Source organism: Chiloscyllium plagiosum, chromosome 36, assembly GCF_004010195.1.
Source record: "Chiloscyllium plagiosum isolate BGI_BamShark_2017 chromosome 36, ASM401019v2, whole genome shotgun sequence".
NCBI lineage: Eukaryota > Metazoa > Chordata > Chondrichthyes > Orectolobiformes > Hemiscylliidae > Chiloscyllium > Chiloscyllium plagiosum.
Window position 1 is genome coordinate 31,548,381 of NC_057745.1, and position 16,084 is coordinate 31,564,464.

The 16,084-nt window shown below is 41.8% G+C and overlaps 1 protein-coding gene across 1 annotated transcript in view; it reads right to left on the reverse strand.

Moving 5' to 3' along the window:
- The window catches only part of il16 (interleukin 16), an 80,288-nt gene that overhangs the window by 50,923 nt on the left and 13,281 nt on the right, over positions 1-16,084 (reverse strand). The window contains exons 4-7 of the mRNA XM_043677611.1: positions 14,261-14,334; positions 13,931-14,159; positions 10,532-10,649; positions 6,925-7,057 (exon numbers count right to left, since the gene is read on the reverse strand). Coding sequence (XP_043533546.1) covers positions 6,925-7,057; positions 10,532-10,649; positions 13,931-14,159; positions 14,261-14,334 — 554 coding nt within the window. The remainder of the gene's footprint in view (positions 1-6,924; positions 7,058-10,531; positions 10,650-13,930; positions 14,160-14,260; positions 14,335-16,084) is intronic.

Below are 16,084 nucleotides of genomic sequence, written 5' to 3' on the forward strand. Positions count from 1 at the left end.
CAAAGGCCATTTTTGCTCCTTCACAATCTACAGACCCAGAAAATAACACTGTCTTATTCCTCTACAAACACTGTCCCAGGTTAAATTAGTAGTTATGGCTTATATTTTAAGTTTAATCAAGAGACTTATCTCCAAAAACATATAATCAAGAAAGAACCCACTGCACTTACTAATACAGCCTCTCTCTTGGACAGACTTAAAACAACAATTAACTTATCTGATTCTCTGCTGTGAACTTCGTCCAACAGTCCCTCCAAGATTAGTTGTGAATTTCACTGTTTGTTAATTTTCCCAGATGCACTCCGATGTCCAGCGATACATGAATTCAAACAGCAAAGGCAGTAAACTGTGCAGGTTCTCTCTCTCTCTCTCGCACTGTCCTCACCATGTGCTTCCTTTGCTCTTCTCTCTACGTTACGTCTTTCAACATAAGCCAGGGTCTTCCCTCTGTTATGAAGGTGTAGGTGTAGGTACCTTTCCAGATGAAATTTGCGAAACAGAAGACCAAAGAAAAGACCCAGGAAAGTACAGACGAAGATACCAAAGGAAAAGAGACAATTGGCTGGTTTTGAAATTTGATTTTTTTGTTAAACTTAATCGGAAGTTTTATCAGATCAGTATATTGTTGTAGAGTGGGAGGTACATAAATTGATCAGACAAAGGAGGATTACCATGTAGATAGGTGTTGTTTAACATTCTTGCGTTTCTTAGAGTTAAAGGATAAATTGTTAATTTTTTTCTTTAGAGGGAATTTTGTAGTTATTTGTCATTCATACTTTAACAGATTACGAGGCAAGGTGAGCTTTTCTGTGTGCATGGTTTAAATTAGCAGAAGGAATTATCCCGTGTCGTAACTCACTGCACTGATGCTATTTGGTTTACAAGCTAACTGGTGCCATTATTATATCAGCTAGGTTCAGGTATTAAACTACTCAACTGACAGTGATGGCTTGGCTTAACAACATTATTTGAATACTATTATTTAATAAGACAGCGTTCAGACAGTTGTCATCCTGGATTTTCATACAGGTTGTTCTGCTTAAACGTGCATTTCATCAGTATGAATTGACTATAACGCGACTGACGAATTGTGGACATTATTTGGATAACATGAAGTTTCTACTGAACGGGTATAGCGATGTTCTATTAGTGATCCTCTGCAGCACAATCGTCTATAGCATCAGTTTGCAGAGAAACACAACTGTCGCATTGTAGCAGAATTACCTGTACTCAGAACTAGGAGGCACAGAATAGACTAAAAACACAGCAGGGCTCCCACCCTGTTACTGTAACTGTGCAATTCCTTGCTCAAGCAATTAACAAACTCACAAAGTGTTCCAGCATAAAACGTGGCCACTTGGCCCATCATGTCTGCACTCTCTCTCCAAATGGACATCATGATTTAGTGCCATTCTTCTGCCAACTCCCCTAACCTCGAACATATCACTATTTAAATAATTATCTGAAGTCCCCCTGAATGCCTCAGTTGAATCTACCTCCATAATTTCCAAGCAGTGCAATTCAGATGCAAACCACTTGGGGGAAAATGCTTTTCTTTCGCACACCACATTTGCCTCTGTATTCTCTCCTATAATGTGGTGCTCAGAACTGTACACAATCCTCCAGCTGAGGTCTTACAAGTGTCTTGTATAAGTTCAACATCATCTCCTTGATCTGGTATCCCAAGTGCCTATTAATAAAGCTGAGGACACTGTATGCTTTATGTCCTGCCACCTTCAATGCTGTGTGGGTCATATACACCCAGGTCCCTCTATTCCTGCATCCCCTTCAGAATTAAACCAAATTATACAGCAGGCAATGGTGAAGGATTGCATTATCTACCAGCTGAATAGCTTGTCACTGAGTTGGTTTAAAAAAAAAAGATTGTAACTGACTAATTTCAGTGTCCACCCAACTCCCGGATTATCAAAGACTGGCCTAGTAACATTCAGCTAATGACTTAACATTATCTCCATGGATTTTACATCAGTGTTGGGGTGTGGTGAAAAGGGGGAGAATATTGTGCCCTGTTTCCAAAACTTTAATTCACCCCAAGACATCTGAAATCAAAGTCATTAAAATTATGAAATGATTTAACAGGGTGAATGCAGAACAGAGGTTAGTTCCAAAACCTGTGGTCGTAAATATAAGCCAGTCACTAATTTGTTTTGTCTTTAAAGGATGTGGGCCTCACTGGCACATATTGCCCATGAGCTCAGCAGCTTGCTCAGGCAATGCACAGGGCAGCTATGAGTCAACAATATTCATGTAGGTCTGGAGTCACATGTAGGCAAGATCAGGTAAGGATGGTAGATTCCCTTTCCTAAAACACAACTAGGTTTTTACAACAGTGTTTTACAGTAAGTGTAACTGCGACTAATTCCACATTTAGGAGTTGAATTTGACTCCTATATCTTGGTCTGCTGTAGGTACATATAGATCTGTACTCCAGCACTTTAGCTATTGGTGCTGAGCACCACCAACAGGACAACAGAAGGGGCACAGGGCCTGAACTTCATTCCAAATGCCCCTTCTTCATAAAAAGAGACGAGGAGTAGACACCCAGCCAGAGGAGCAACCACATACATGCCCTTGAAGAAGCTCCTGTCAGAACACTCCAAGGTAGCTGGACCATCCACTATGCCTGCACTCCTCAGCCCTGTCAGAGTTCAGAGTGAGGAGCATGCACCTGCCTCTGGGCAGGCCACACTCACCATGACCTGGACCACGAGTCACAAGTGCCCCATGGTTACCCAACCAAAACACCAAGGCCATGGGAGGGCAGGCTCCATCCACCCACCTGCAGAGCTGAGGACTATGCCAAGCTGTAGTGGGAGAAGAACAAAAAAATGATCTTCTGATAGTATTTGGTGGCTCAGGTGACATGTCACTGTCAGTATGTTATCACATCTATACATGTGTTCTCTTTTCACCATCAGCTGTGGAAGTACATTTGTTATATATAAATGATTTGGATGAGAATATAGGAGATCTGGTTAGTAAGTTTGCAGATGACACCAATAAACAGTGAGGAACCTTTTTTGAGATTATAGACGGATCTTGATCAAATGGGTCAATGGGCTGAAAAATGGCAGATTGAGTTCAATCTGGATAAATGAGAGGTGTTGCATTTTGGTAAAACAAACAGGGGCAGGACTTATACAATTAATGGTAGGGCTTTGGATAGTGTTGTAGAACAGAGGGACTGTTGCTCCATTGCTCAGTCCTTTGAGTAGTTAGGAAGTTATGTTGAGGTTGTACAGGACATTGGTGAGGCCTCTTCTGGAATATTGTGTCTAGTTCTCGTTGCCCAGTTTTAAGAAAGACATTGTTAAGCTGAAGAGGGTTCAGGAGGGATTTAGCAGGATGTTGCTGGGTACAGAAGGTTTGAGTAATAAAGGAGGGCTACATAGGCTGGGACTTTTTTCACTGGAACATAGGAGATTGAGAGGTGACCTGATCAAGATTTATAAAATAATGAGAGGTATAAACCGAGTTGATGGTAGTTGTCTTTTCCCAAGGATAAGGAATTTTAAGACAAGGGCACGTTTTTAAGGGGAGAGGAGAGAGACATAAAAAAAGACATGAAGGGTAAAGATTTTACATAGAGCGTGGTTCACATATGGGATGAACTTCCTGAGAAATTGGTGGATGCGGGTACAATTACAACATTTAAAAGACATTTGGATAGATACATAGTATACTTTCCTTTATTGGTCAGAGTATCAAGTGTAGGAATTGGGAGGTCATGTTAGAACACAGAACATTATAGCCCAGCACAGGCCCTTCGGCCCTCGATGTTGCGCCGACTTGTGAAACCAATCTGAAACCCATCTATCCCAACCCATTCCATTTTCATCCATATTTTATCCAATGACCGGTTGAGTGCCCTTAAAGTTGGGGAGTCTACTGCTCTTGCAGGCAGGGTGCCCCATGCCCTTGTTGCGGCTGTACAGGACATGGGTTAGGCCACTTTTGAAACACTGCTTGCAATTCTGGTCTCCTTCCTATCAGGAGGATGTTGTGAAACTTGAAAAGGGTTCTGAAAAGATTTACAAGGATGTTACCAGGATTGTTGTGTTTGAGTTATAGGGAGAAGCTGAATAGGCTGGGGCTGTTTTCCCTGTAGTGTCTTGTAGGGTGACCTTATAGAGGTCTAAAAGACCATGAGGGGCATGGATAGGGTAAATAGACAAGATCCTTTCCCCGGGATGGGGGAAGTCCAGAAATACAGGGCATAGGTTTAGGATGAGAGGGGAGAGATTTAAAAGGGTCCTAAGGGGCAACTTTTTCACGCAGAGGCTGGTGCATGTATGGAATTAGTTGCCAGAGGAAGTGATGGAGGCTGGTACAATGGATGGGGTATATGAATAGGAAGGATTTAGAGGGATATGGGCCAAATGCTGGCAAATGGGACTAGATTAGGTTAGGATACCTGGTCAGCATGGATGGGTTGGACTGAAGGGTCTATTTCTGTGCTTAACAACCCTATGATTCTATAATAGGAAAGGTTTGGAGGGATATGGGTCAGGAGCAAGTAGGTGAGACTAGTTTAGTTTGGGATTATGTTTGGCATAGACTGGTTGGATTGAGGGTCTGTTTCTGTGCTGTATGACTATAACTGTAACATTGAAGGGAGCGAACCCAGCAAGCTCAGTGTTACAAGATGTTTGATGCTTCAAAATACGAAGCCAGCAGCTCCTGCACCAAGTGCAGCCTCTGGGGAAACGGCAGTGATTGCTACTTTCACAACCAGCTTCAATCTTTCAAGAACATAAAACATTGCTATTGTGTCACAGTCATTAGTGGGATCGCACTTTGAAAGACCTCACTCCCCTGAAAATTGAAGCCTGCTCTGCCACAGAATGAAACCCTCATCCCATTTTATTAGGGGCCTCATCCCGTTCACTCTGGGTGTGGTCATTACCATTTCCATCTCCATTGGACACTTCTTATTTATAGCATGATGGAAGGTGACAGTGACCATTCCTCAAACAGTGAGTCTCAGGCTCAGCCCCTCCATCCTGGGGTCAACCCACAAAGGTACACACTCCCTTCTCGGTAGTAATTCCTGTCAACACAACTGGCTGTGATTCTCCCCAAGTTCCCACCCCACCAGTCTATCTAAAATCTTTGTATCCACTTTAAACCTCAGCCCTAGACATCCCGTAATACACTATCCCCCCCTGAAGCCAAGAACTGCTTAGTCGATGACCTCCCCTAACTCAATACCCTTTCATTTGTGTGCTCTATAGTCTCCCAGGCCCCCAATATATTGAGTTGCAGCCCGGTTACTGTTATAATCCCTTGGCATGTGAGTTTCCCTACCACAGCAGTGGCCCCTAATAAAACCCCTTGAGTTTTAGTGGATGGACTCCAGCAGACTGTTCAAGACCCACCCAATGGAGCAACTTAGGCAAACAGCCCCCGAACAATGAGTGGCCAGACCCCTGACTGATAACTCCACAGCTCCTTGCCTGCCATCCTGCATACTAATGAAATGAGATTAGTAACGAGGATGATAATGAGCAATAATCCCCATTAACAGGCCTCTCTTATTTGCATTTTCTACAACCTCTACCATTAGGGAGAAGGTACAGAAGCCTGAACATACACACCAGCCATCTTTGTAACAGTTTCTACCCTCCTGTTGTTAGAATACTGAATGGACTCACAAACTCTTAACACAGTCGCCTGTACCCGTGTTTTTGTTTTTGCTGCTATTTACCTATTATTTACTTATCTATGCTATTTAACTCTGATCTGCCTGTGTTGCTCGCAAGACAAAGCTTTTCACTGTGCCTAGGTATATATGACAATAAATTCAATTCCATTCAATCCAGTTTGGAATACTGCATGCGGTCTGGTCACCCTGATATAGGAAGGATGTTATTAAATCGGAATGGGCACAAACAAAAAAAAAGGTCTACAAAGGATGTTACAAAGCCTGAGGAGTTTGAGTTAGAAGAAGAAGCTGGGACATTTTTTCCTGGAGTATACCAGACTGAGGGATGAACTTATAGAAGTTTGTAAAATCACCATTTTATAAACCTCTACAATGTCACTGTATAAAGTGAAAAGGCCTTTTTCCCAGGGGAGGGAAATCCAAAACGACAGAGCATAGGGTTAAGGTGAGAGGGGAAAGAGTTAAAAGGGGCCTGAGGGGCAACGTTTTCACACAGACAGTTGTGTGTATGTGGAATGAACTGCCAGAGGATGTGGAGGAGGCTGGTACAATTACAAACGTTTAAAAGATATTTGGACAGGTACATGGTTAGGAAAGGTTTAGAGGGATATGAGCCAAACACAGGCAAACGGGATTAGTTCAATTTAGGAAACCTAAATGGCATGGACGAGTTCGGCCCAAAAGTCTGTTTCGGTGCTGTATGTCTCTATGACAGTAAGACTTCTTCATGGTCCACTTAAATAGTTGTTGTAACGTGATTGTTCATGTACCTTCAAAAGAGGTATAAAGTAAGCTGCTGTAGATCACCATTTGCCACAAGACAGGATTTGATTCATAATTCATGAGACTATAAACAAAATACAGCAACAATCCTTCAGGTCACACAAGTCTACATAGTCTCTCAGTGTTATAATTGTGTATATTTAATCTGGTCTTCAAATAAAGAACCCAGTTCATTGTTCTATCAACCTAGATTGTTGAATTGGTATGTATGTGATTATACAAAAGGAATAAAAGAGCAATACTATATAAATTAATTTCTTCTGTGTCAACCCCTCTCTGCACCTTCTCAACACTTATCCCTCTGACCAAGCCTCCAGGCATCATTCTAAGCTGTCCCTTTCTGGGTCAGCACCCAATTTTCATCAATGTCCTTTTGTGAAAGATCTAGGGATCTTTCAACACATCAAATTCAGGGGAAAATGCAAATCCGAGTTAGATCCGTCTTGATTTCTTACCAGGGGATCAGGATGCCGGCTAATCGTTAGATCATTAGGTCCAGACTTGCAATGCTGTAGGAGAGTGTAAACCTCATTCAGGGTCAGATTGTGGACACTTGTTGTATTAATCTTTAAAATGCGATCACCGCACCTACAGCAAAAGATAAAATAAAAACATAAGATTTACTTATTTAACTGAAGGATGATACATTTGTATCCAGACCTGAATAAATCTGAGGCAGAATCATAAATTGTTCACCCAGCTAATAGTTCCATTGAATTCAGACAAAAAAGGACAGAGAGGGCCAGTTTCTTTAATATTCTTAATGGTGTGTGCTCTCCAAGAGCGAAGTATCACTCCCAGGACATTAGGCTTATAAGGGAGACAGCATCCAGCTCCCAGTCATATTCCCTAAGTCAGAATGTGCCTTGCCTAAGTCTGCTCATGTGTCATTTTGACTTTCTCCTACTAGTCAGAGGACAGAAGATGAACAGAGGAAGGTCTCAGATGCTAAGACTGGAGAGTTTGAGCTATAGAGAGAGGCTGAATTGGTTGGGGCATTTTGCCCTGGAGCATTGGAGGCTAAGAGATGACCTTCCAGGACTTTATAAAATTATGAGGGGTATGGATAAGGTGAACAGCCAAAGTCTTTTCCCCAAGGTATGAGTCCAAAACTAGAGGGGCATAAGTTTAAGGTGAGAAGGGAAAGATTTATAAAAGGACCTGAAAGGTAACTTTCATAGAGGGTGGTGCGATTTGGAACAGAGGAAGTGGTGGAGGCTAGTACAATTATAATACTGACTAGACATCTGTGTGGATATATCCAGGTTTCTGAAAGTGTTGAGGGCTACAGGCCAAATGCTGGCAAATGAGACAAGGTCAGATTGGGATGTCTGATCAGCACAGGCGAGTTGGACCGAGGGATCTCTCTCTGTGCTGTACAAGTCTATAATTATAGGGAGGAGGAATTAACAAGAGATGAAAAGGGTAAAGCCTCAACACTTGCACAGCCTGCTGATGGATATCTAAAAGTTTTTTTTTAAATTGTTCCACTGTCACTGTGGTGGTGTTTGATTTTGAATCTCTCCAAGGATGTGCCCCTCCCTGTCTCTCTCAACTACTCCAACCACATGAACAGGCAAGAAATCTTTGTTCCTCTAATCCAGGCTGCTTGTGAATTCCCAATGTTAATTACTCTGACACTGGTCTTACCTTCAGTTGCCTAGATCCCTAGTTCTGGAATTCTCTTCCTACGACTCTCACCTTGCTTTCTCCACTGAATACATTTGTCAGTGAAATGTTCAATTGATCTGTTTTTGATTGTGTGGGTCTGGTAACTGATCTGTGCTAATTTTGATGGATTGATTAAGTCTGGGTGTGGATTAAGAGCCAATTAAACAGATCGCACTGAAGCTACCAGAAGTTAAGGCTGGGCTAAGTACGAGTAAAAAGATGTTTTAAAACTTTAACAAATAGACCTTCTGTATGTTTAGGAATTAGTGCTATCTCTTCAGAAATATTTAAAACAAATCTGTGAAACACAACAAAAACAGAAATTGCTGGAGAAACTCAACAGGTCTGGCAGCATCTGTGGGGAGCAGACAGAATTAACATTTCGGGTCCAGTGATTCTTTTCAGAATTCTTCATTCTAAAGAAGATTCATTAGACCCAAAACATTGACTTTGCTTTCTCTCCACAGATGCTGCAAAATCTGCAGTGTTTTTCCAACAATTTTTCTATTTTAATGTTTCTAATTTTCCAGCATCTGCAGTTGTTTGGGGTTTATTTTTTGTTCACTGTGAAACACAATATTGAGCAGCAGTGACTTGAGTTATGTGTGGTCTCTGAGAAAAGCAGGACTACTCCGCGAAAAATAATTCAACACTTGTCTTCTGTGGAGCTTTTTCAATGCAATTAGCAACGGAGACAGCCCACAGAGCAGTGGGTAAGAAACTCAACCCAGTCTTGCAAGGAGCTGGCTCAGTCACTCAAGCGTCTTGTTACCCATTCAAGCTGAACTTCTCAGTGTTTGAGGCTTTAATCAATATAGGCTGACGTTGCAGTGTTGAGGGGGTGCTGCACTGCCAGTGATATCTTGCAGATCAGATGTTAAACCAAGACTGTACCTAACTCTTGAGAAAGATGTAAAAGATCTAATGACTCTATTTGAAGATGGAAATGTTGTATAAGGCAGCCAGTATCAGTTAACTGACCTCTTGAGATAATCCCTGCCCTTCAGAATATAAAGGACTGTGTACCTCCAGGAGCCACCTCTCAGGAAATGTGAATGCATTGGAGAGAGTGCAGAAGTGAATTACAAGACTCATTTCAGGAATGAGAAATTTCAGCTATGAAGATTATTCTTCTTGGAGAGAAGGCAGCTGAGAGGACTATAAGATATAGGAGTAGAATTAGGCAGTTGGCCCATTGGGCCTGCTCCACCATTCAGTCATGGCTAATATGTTTCTCAACCTCATCATCCTACCCTCCCCATGAAACTCTCAATCCCCTTACTCATCAAGAACCCAATTAAATACAGACAATGACTTGGCTTCCACAGCCCTCCGCAGTAATGAGTTCTACAGATTAGCCACCCACTGGCTAATCTGTCCCTTTCCATCTCATTTCAGTTCTAAAGGCTCATGTCTTCACTCTCAGGCTGTGCCCTTGGATCCTTGTCTCTCCTCCTAGTGGAAGCATCTTCTCTATGTCCACTCTATCCAGGCGCTCCGTATTCTTTAAGTTTTAACAAGGTTCCTCCTCATCCTTCTAAACTCCAAGTACAGACCCAGAGTTCTCAGCAGCTCCTCGTCTAACAAGAGTTTCATCCCCGTGATCCCCTCCAATTACAGGGCCCAAAGCTACTCACCATTTTCCAAATGCAATCTGACCAGAGCCTTTTTTTTTGGCTACAGCGGTACATGTCTGCTCTTGTATTCAAACTCTCTTGAAATTAATGCCAGCATTTCATTTGCCTTCCTAACTGCCAAATGAACCTGCATAATAATAACTTTAAATTAATCCTGAACTAAGTCTGTTAAGTCCCTGTCCCGAAGCCTTTCTGTATTTAGAAAATAGTCTATGCCTTTATTCCTCCTACCAAAGTGTGTAGCCTCACACTTTCCCAAATTCCATCTGCCACTTCTTTGCCACTCTCCTAGTCTGTCCAAGTCATTCTACAGCCTTCTGACCTCCTCAACACTACCTGTTCCTCCACCTATTTTTGCACCACCTGCAAACATAGCAACAGTGCCCTCAGTTCCTTCGTCCAGATCATTAAAGGAGATTTGATTGACATTTTCAAAATCACACATGGGTTGAACAGAGTAAATAGAGGGAATCTGTTCCTGTTAATGAGCTTTGATAACATCTCTTGAGTTAGTGAAAGCTGCTACAGAAATGTAGTCTTTCTCTCTTGCTTTCTTGAGACTTGGTGATGCCAACTGGAGAATTGGGTGAAACCTCAGAATGTTTAGTATCTTTGCCTCGTCTCACACAACCCAAGAGCAGAAACCCTGCGTCTAGTCACATTGAGGTCTCCATGTAATTCACCAATCACTGCTGCTACTGCTGCAATGTGAGATACTCTGGGTCAATTTATCCAGTATATTTCCAACTCTTACCGGAGTCTCCCATCCAGATGTGCTACAGATCCCGGAGAGAGAGTGTGGATATAAATGCCAGATGGTTGCAGGGGTGTGCACACGCTGCACAACCCGATTCCCAAACCAACACCATCCTCTGAGGAAAGAGAAACAGCATTAGAAACTATACATTTCACCAGAACCAACTCCAAAGAATGCTGCTTCCTCCTTTCCGACCAGAGAGTGAAGTGGATTAGATTTCAACCAATAAACAACTTCAATGAAATGAAATCCGATAGGACTGGAGAAACTCAGCTGATCTTGCAGCTTCTGTCGAGAGAGAAAAACAGAGTTAATGTTTCAAATCCAGTAAGATTCTTCTTTGGAACTTCTACAAACCTCAATATCAAAGATTTGCTACTGATAAAATTACTAGTCACTTGGGAAAGTGAAGGTTAATTAAAGAAAGCCAGAGCAGATTTATTAAAAGTGAATTGTATTTAACACAATTTTAATTAACATATTGGAGTTCTTTGTTGAGGCAAGAGAGAGGGGTGTTGAAGGTATTGCTGTGGTTGTGGTGTACGTGGACTTGTAAAAGGATAAAGTGCTGCCTGACAGACTAGTGAGCAAAGTTATAGCTCACGGGGAAAAAAGGAGCAGGAGCAAGATGGCGGTGTGAGAAGAAACAGAGTATAGTGATTAATGAATGTTTTTTTCAGACAGGAGGAGTTTTAAAGTGGAATTCCCTAGGGATTGGTGTTGGAATTCTTGCTCTTCTGAATCTATTAGTAACCTAAATTTTGGGGTACACAGCACTGTTTCAAAATTCATGGATGGTATGAATTACAAGTTTAGAACTTCAAACGAATGCATGTTTTGTGGAACGGGTGGACAAGCAGCAGATGAAATTTAAGGTGGAGAACTTGAAGCGGTTCAGTTTGGTAGGAAGCATGTGGAAAGGTGAGAGTAAACAAAGGTTGCAAATCTAAGCTAGGTACTCGAGTAGAGAGGCATGAGCAGAAACCCAGGAATGGTGGCAGAACAGGTTGAGAGTGTTATTAACGAAATCTAGGCTTTCTTTATAAGAGCCTGGAATACAATCATAAGGAAGTTAGGTTAAACTTGTACAGAATATTAATTTAAACCTCACTATTGCATCCAGTGCTCAGCACCACATTTAGGAACGATGTGAGAGGGTGCAAAAATGTTCACACACGTTGTCACAGAGGTGGGGAACTTCAGTTACTTGGATACATTGGAGAAGCTGGCACTATCTTCTTTGGAGAAGAGAAACTTGAGAGACTTGGAGAGGTATCAGAACCACGAGGAGTCTGGACAGTGTAAATAAAGAGAAACTGTTCCCATTGTTGGAAGGATCAAAAGCCAGAGGGATTTACAGTAATTGGCAAAGAGCCAATGGGTGACATGACAAAAAATGTTTCATACAGTGAGTGGTTAAGGCTGGAGTGCGCTGCTTGAGATTGGGGTCGAGGTCAATTCATTCCTGGCTTTCAAGCCAGAGTTGGATCATTGCCTGAGAAGGGAGAACATGCAGGGGTTACACCAAGGGCTTGGGGATTGGTTCTAAGCAAACTACTCCTTATGGGGAGCTGGTGCCAACATGATGGCCGAATGGCCTCTTTCAGATCTTGAACCATTCTGAGATTTTCTGTGCGCTAACCATTTTGCATCAATTCAATCTTTCAATAATTATAACTGGTTAATTTGACCCCATTTGCTACAATCCATAAGTTGAAGGCTTCTGTAGAGGGAAGGCAAAGAAAAGGACTTGCATTTATGGAGCACCTTTCATGACCTCAGGACAACCCAAATTAATTAAACTAAGGAGCTATTTACTGTTATAGCCAGCACTGTTGAGAGATGGAAAACAGAGGCATCAAGGTTCACACAAACAGCCAAGTGATGTTAACTCAGGAATAAACATTGGCCATCAGTAAACTCCCCTGATCTTTGTGCCATTTGTCTTTTTATCACCGTCTGAGAGGGTAGCAAGGATTTAGGGTGAACAGTTTACCTGAAAGATGGCACCTCTGACAGCGCAGCACTCCCTTGGTATTTCACTGCAGTGTCAGCATGGAAATTAACTCAGAGGTGCAGAGTGACATTGCTGAGCTAATGTAAAACCATGATGGCTATAATTCATTAGATGGCAGGGGTGCTCTGAGTATTTTGAGACCAGTAAGTCAACGTAACATATCTAAGTGTATTGAAGGTCCTGGGTGTCTGCCAAAGAAGTTTGTGCATATATTTATGCACTTGTGAATATATCTGAGTTTTTAAAATATGTTTTAAAGTTATTTGTGTCTATATTTAAGGGAAATTCATTTTATGCTCCTAGCAAAGAGTGTAAAGACCATTTCTAGAGAAATGTACTTTAGGAAATTATATTTCTGGTTACCATTCTTAAAAACAATCTGTTTGCAATAAGTAGCTGGTTCCTTATTTTATTTTAACCTGAGTTCATCAGTCAGATAAATTAAGGACTTGGAATCATTTGATAAGTTTTTTTCACGTTTGTGATGACTCTGGGAATAGTGGAGTTTGATACCCAGCACACTGCCCCCAGTGCATCGTGACAACAGCCTGCATTAGGCATAGACACCAATCACAATGTTCAATCACTCACAAAGGTGATATCAAGGAAAACGTCTTCAGGCAGCAAATGATTAAAGTCAGCCCTGTCAGAAAGTGTGACAGAGTCAGCTTCAACTAGGACATTCAGAAGAAACTTAGACGACTCTGAACTGAGGGAATATGGGGAATTATGGGGAGAAGGCAGGAGAATCCCCATTCGTGACAAACGTACTCTGCAGGGTATCATGTAAATAATAGTTTTCAAATGACAATGTGCTAACAAGAAGAGAAATTAAGTATGGAGGACAAGCACAGTTTTTAATTTTTGTTGTGCTGGAATAGACATATTCCTAAACCATGAGAAAGGTGAGTGTGAGAATTCTACTGAAACTTCTGTGGTTGTGTGTTTAATGGATTAACTTGCTTGACCACCAGAGAGCAGAAAGCATCAATCATGAGGCTTCAGACTGGCCTCACACATATGTACCAGATTCAGCAGAGGTTCAGGTGGCCTCCCTGAAAGTCATTCGTGGATTCGACAACTTGTGTTAACGATTTAGATTATTCCCATTGTTCTATTTTCCATTTTTCTACTGCAAACCCAGATTGCTTGAACTAACTTTCACTATTTGATGTAACCTTTGCCTCATTAATCTACTATCGAAACATAAATCTGATGAAAGGCTTATGTCCGAAATATCGGCTCTCCTGCTCCTCAGGTGCTGCCTGGCTGGCTGTGCTTTTCGACGCTGATCTCCAGCATCTGCAGTCCTCACTTTCTCCTTAAATCAGACAGTCAGTGAACAATTACAATTTATTTCTGGAGATTCAATTGCTTACCCTTGAATAAGGCGACCTCCATAATAATCCTGTCATTAGGATGTGGTGTCTTTTGTAGGAACAGCATGTTATCCAGTTCCGAACTTGAACAGGTTCCTCTGCTAAAGTCAGCAGTCGAACTGGTTGACCATGAGCGGCTCAGATGTTCAGCTCCTGACTGGCCCTGACTGAGGCCGGGGCTCCTTAAACAAGTCCTGACTGTTAATGTAAGTACTCCTTTCCTCACGTGCTATGTTTAAAAAAAACATAATGAAAACGCATTAAAGGTCTATAAAAACAAACATTCAATAAATAATTTAAAATGTCATACTGTAAAATGAAAAGACTAACCTTAAATATTTGTATAGCTTCATCATGGGTTAATTCATTCATCAAAACTCCATTCACCTCAAGTATTTCATCTCCTATGTAGGAGGGAGATTGACAGTAAAAACATGTATAAATGTTCTGCATCTGTCTCACAGAGTGGAAGAGTATCAAAAAAAGGCTTCATATCTCAAAAAGTAAGATATATAAATGGAAAGAAATCGACTTGGTCTTTCTGAGCTGTTGAATCGGAATCCAACGTCCGTACCCAACATTGGTCAGATCCAATTTCCGGCTGTCTGCCAACCTAAAGAAACCTGTGATCGACATTGTCCATTTCCCACCTGCTTTCTGCTCAATCATCTGAATGGAATAGGACCGGTCAGAGTCCACGAAGTCCACTTAGAAAACCCCAGCCATGCTCCCAACCCCAGCCTGCTGCCATTATTAATAGTTGTTCCCCAAGGAACAGTAAGGTTAGTTGAACCCTTTGTCCTTCAGGGAGTAAACTGGCTCCAGTGCATACTCATCCAGTGATGAACCTACTTTGCTTCCATTTGTTTGGTTTCCATGGAAATGAACTTAGACAGGTTCTGTAATGAGTAAATGATCTGAATGAAGATGACCCTCAATTAATTTGTGATAACCTGTTTTGTGCATAATAGGCAACATATACCTTAAGGTGCATTTGAACAGTTTGACATGTTACGTGTTCTCAGTGATAACGCATTGAAGTTGTGTACCTAACAGATTACATTAAAATGAATGGAATAATTATTGCAGACAATTAATGTATCATTCCTTCCTTAGCATTTAAACCACATCCCAACACCATCCCTACTGGTGTAATTCTGAAGATGTGTCACTGGACTCGAAACATTAACTTTGTTTCTCTCCCCGGAAATGCTGCCAGGCCCTGCTGAGTTTCTCCCAGTATCATCTCCCATCTTCAGGGTTTAATTCCATCTGTCACTGATCTCATAATGGTTATTCATGTAATTCCTAGCACTCCCCAGATCGTTCCATTTCTGTTGTCCCACAGTTGAACACCTCTGTCCTCTGACGGTAAGGCAGAAAAAGAAACAAGGAGATATGCTTATTTTTGAAAGAAAAAATAACTGGAACTTCATGCATTTTACAGCCTTCTGAACTCGATGTTCCGTTCAGCAATTTCCAGTTGTAAACTCTGAACCTGTTTGTTTCCTTGTTTTGTCAGCAGTAAACATGCTCCAGGTGTAGATGAGGCCACACCTGGAGTACTGGGTGCAGTTTTGGTCTCCTTACTTGAGAAAGGATGTACTGACACTGGAAGGGGGTGCAGAGGAGGTTCACTGGGTTGATTCCAGAGTTGAAGGGGTTGGCTTATGAGGAGAGAGTGAGTAAGCTGGGAATATATTCATGGGAATACAGAAGAATGGGGGAGAGGATCTTATAGAAACATATACAATTATGAAGGGAATTGGTAAGATAGAAGCAGGGAGGTTGTTTGTACAGACGGGTGAAACTAGAATTAGGGAGCATAGCCTCAAAATAAGGGGGAGCAGATTTTGGACTGGTTCATGGGGTGATGTGGCTCAGGGCCACCATACATATTGGGAAAAACCTAGACAATGCCTTCAATAAAGCCTGGACAAGCATATGCAGTCTTAACCTCAACTATCCCGAGATATTTATCACAAGATCTTTTTCCCTGGGGTGGGGGATTCCAGAACTGGAGGGCCTAGGTTTAGGGTGAGAGGGGAAAGATATAAAAGGGACCCAAGGAGTAACTTTTTCACACAGAGGGTGATGCATGTATGGAATGAGCTGCCAGAGGAAGTGGTGGAGGCTGGTACAATTACAGCATTT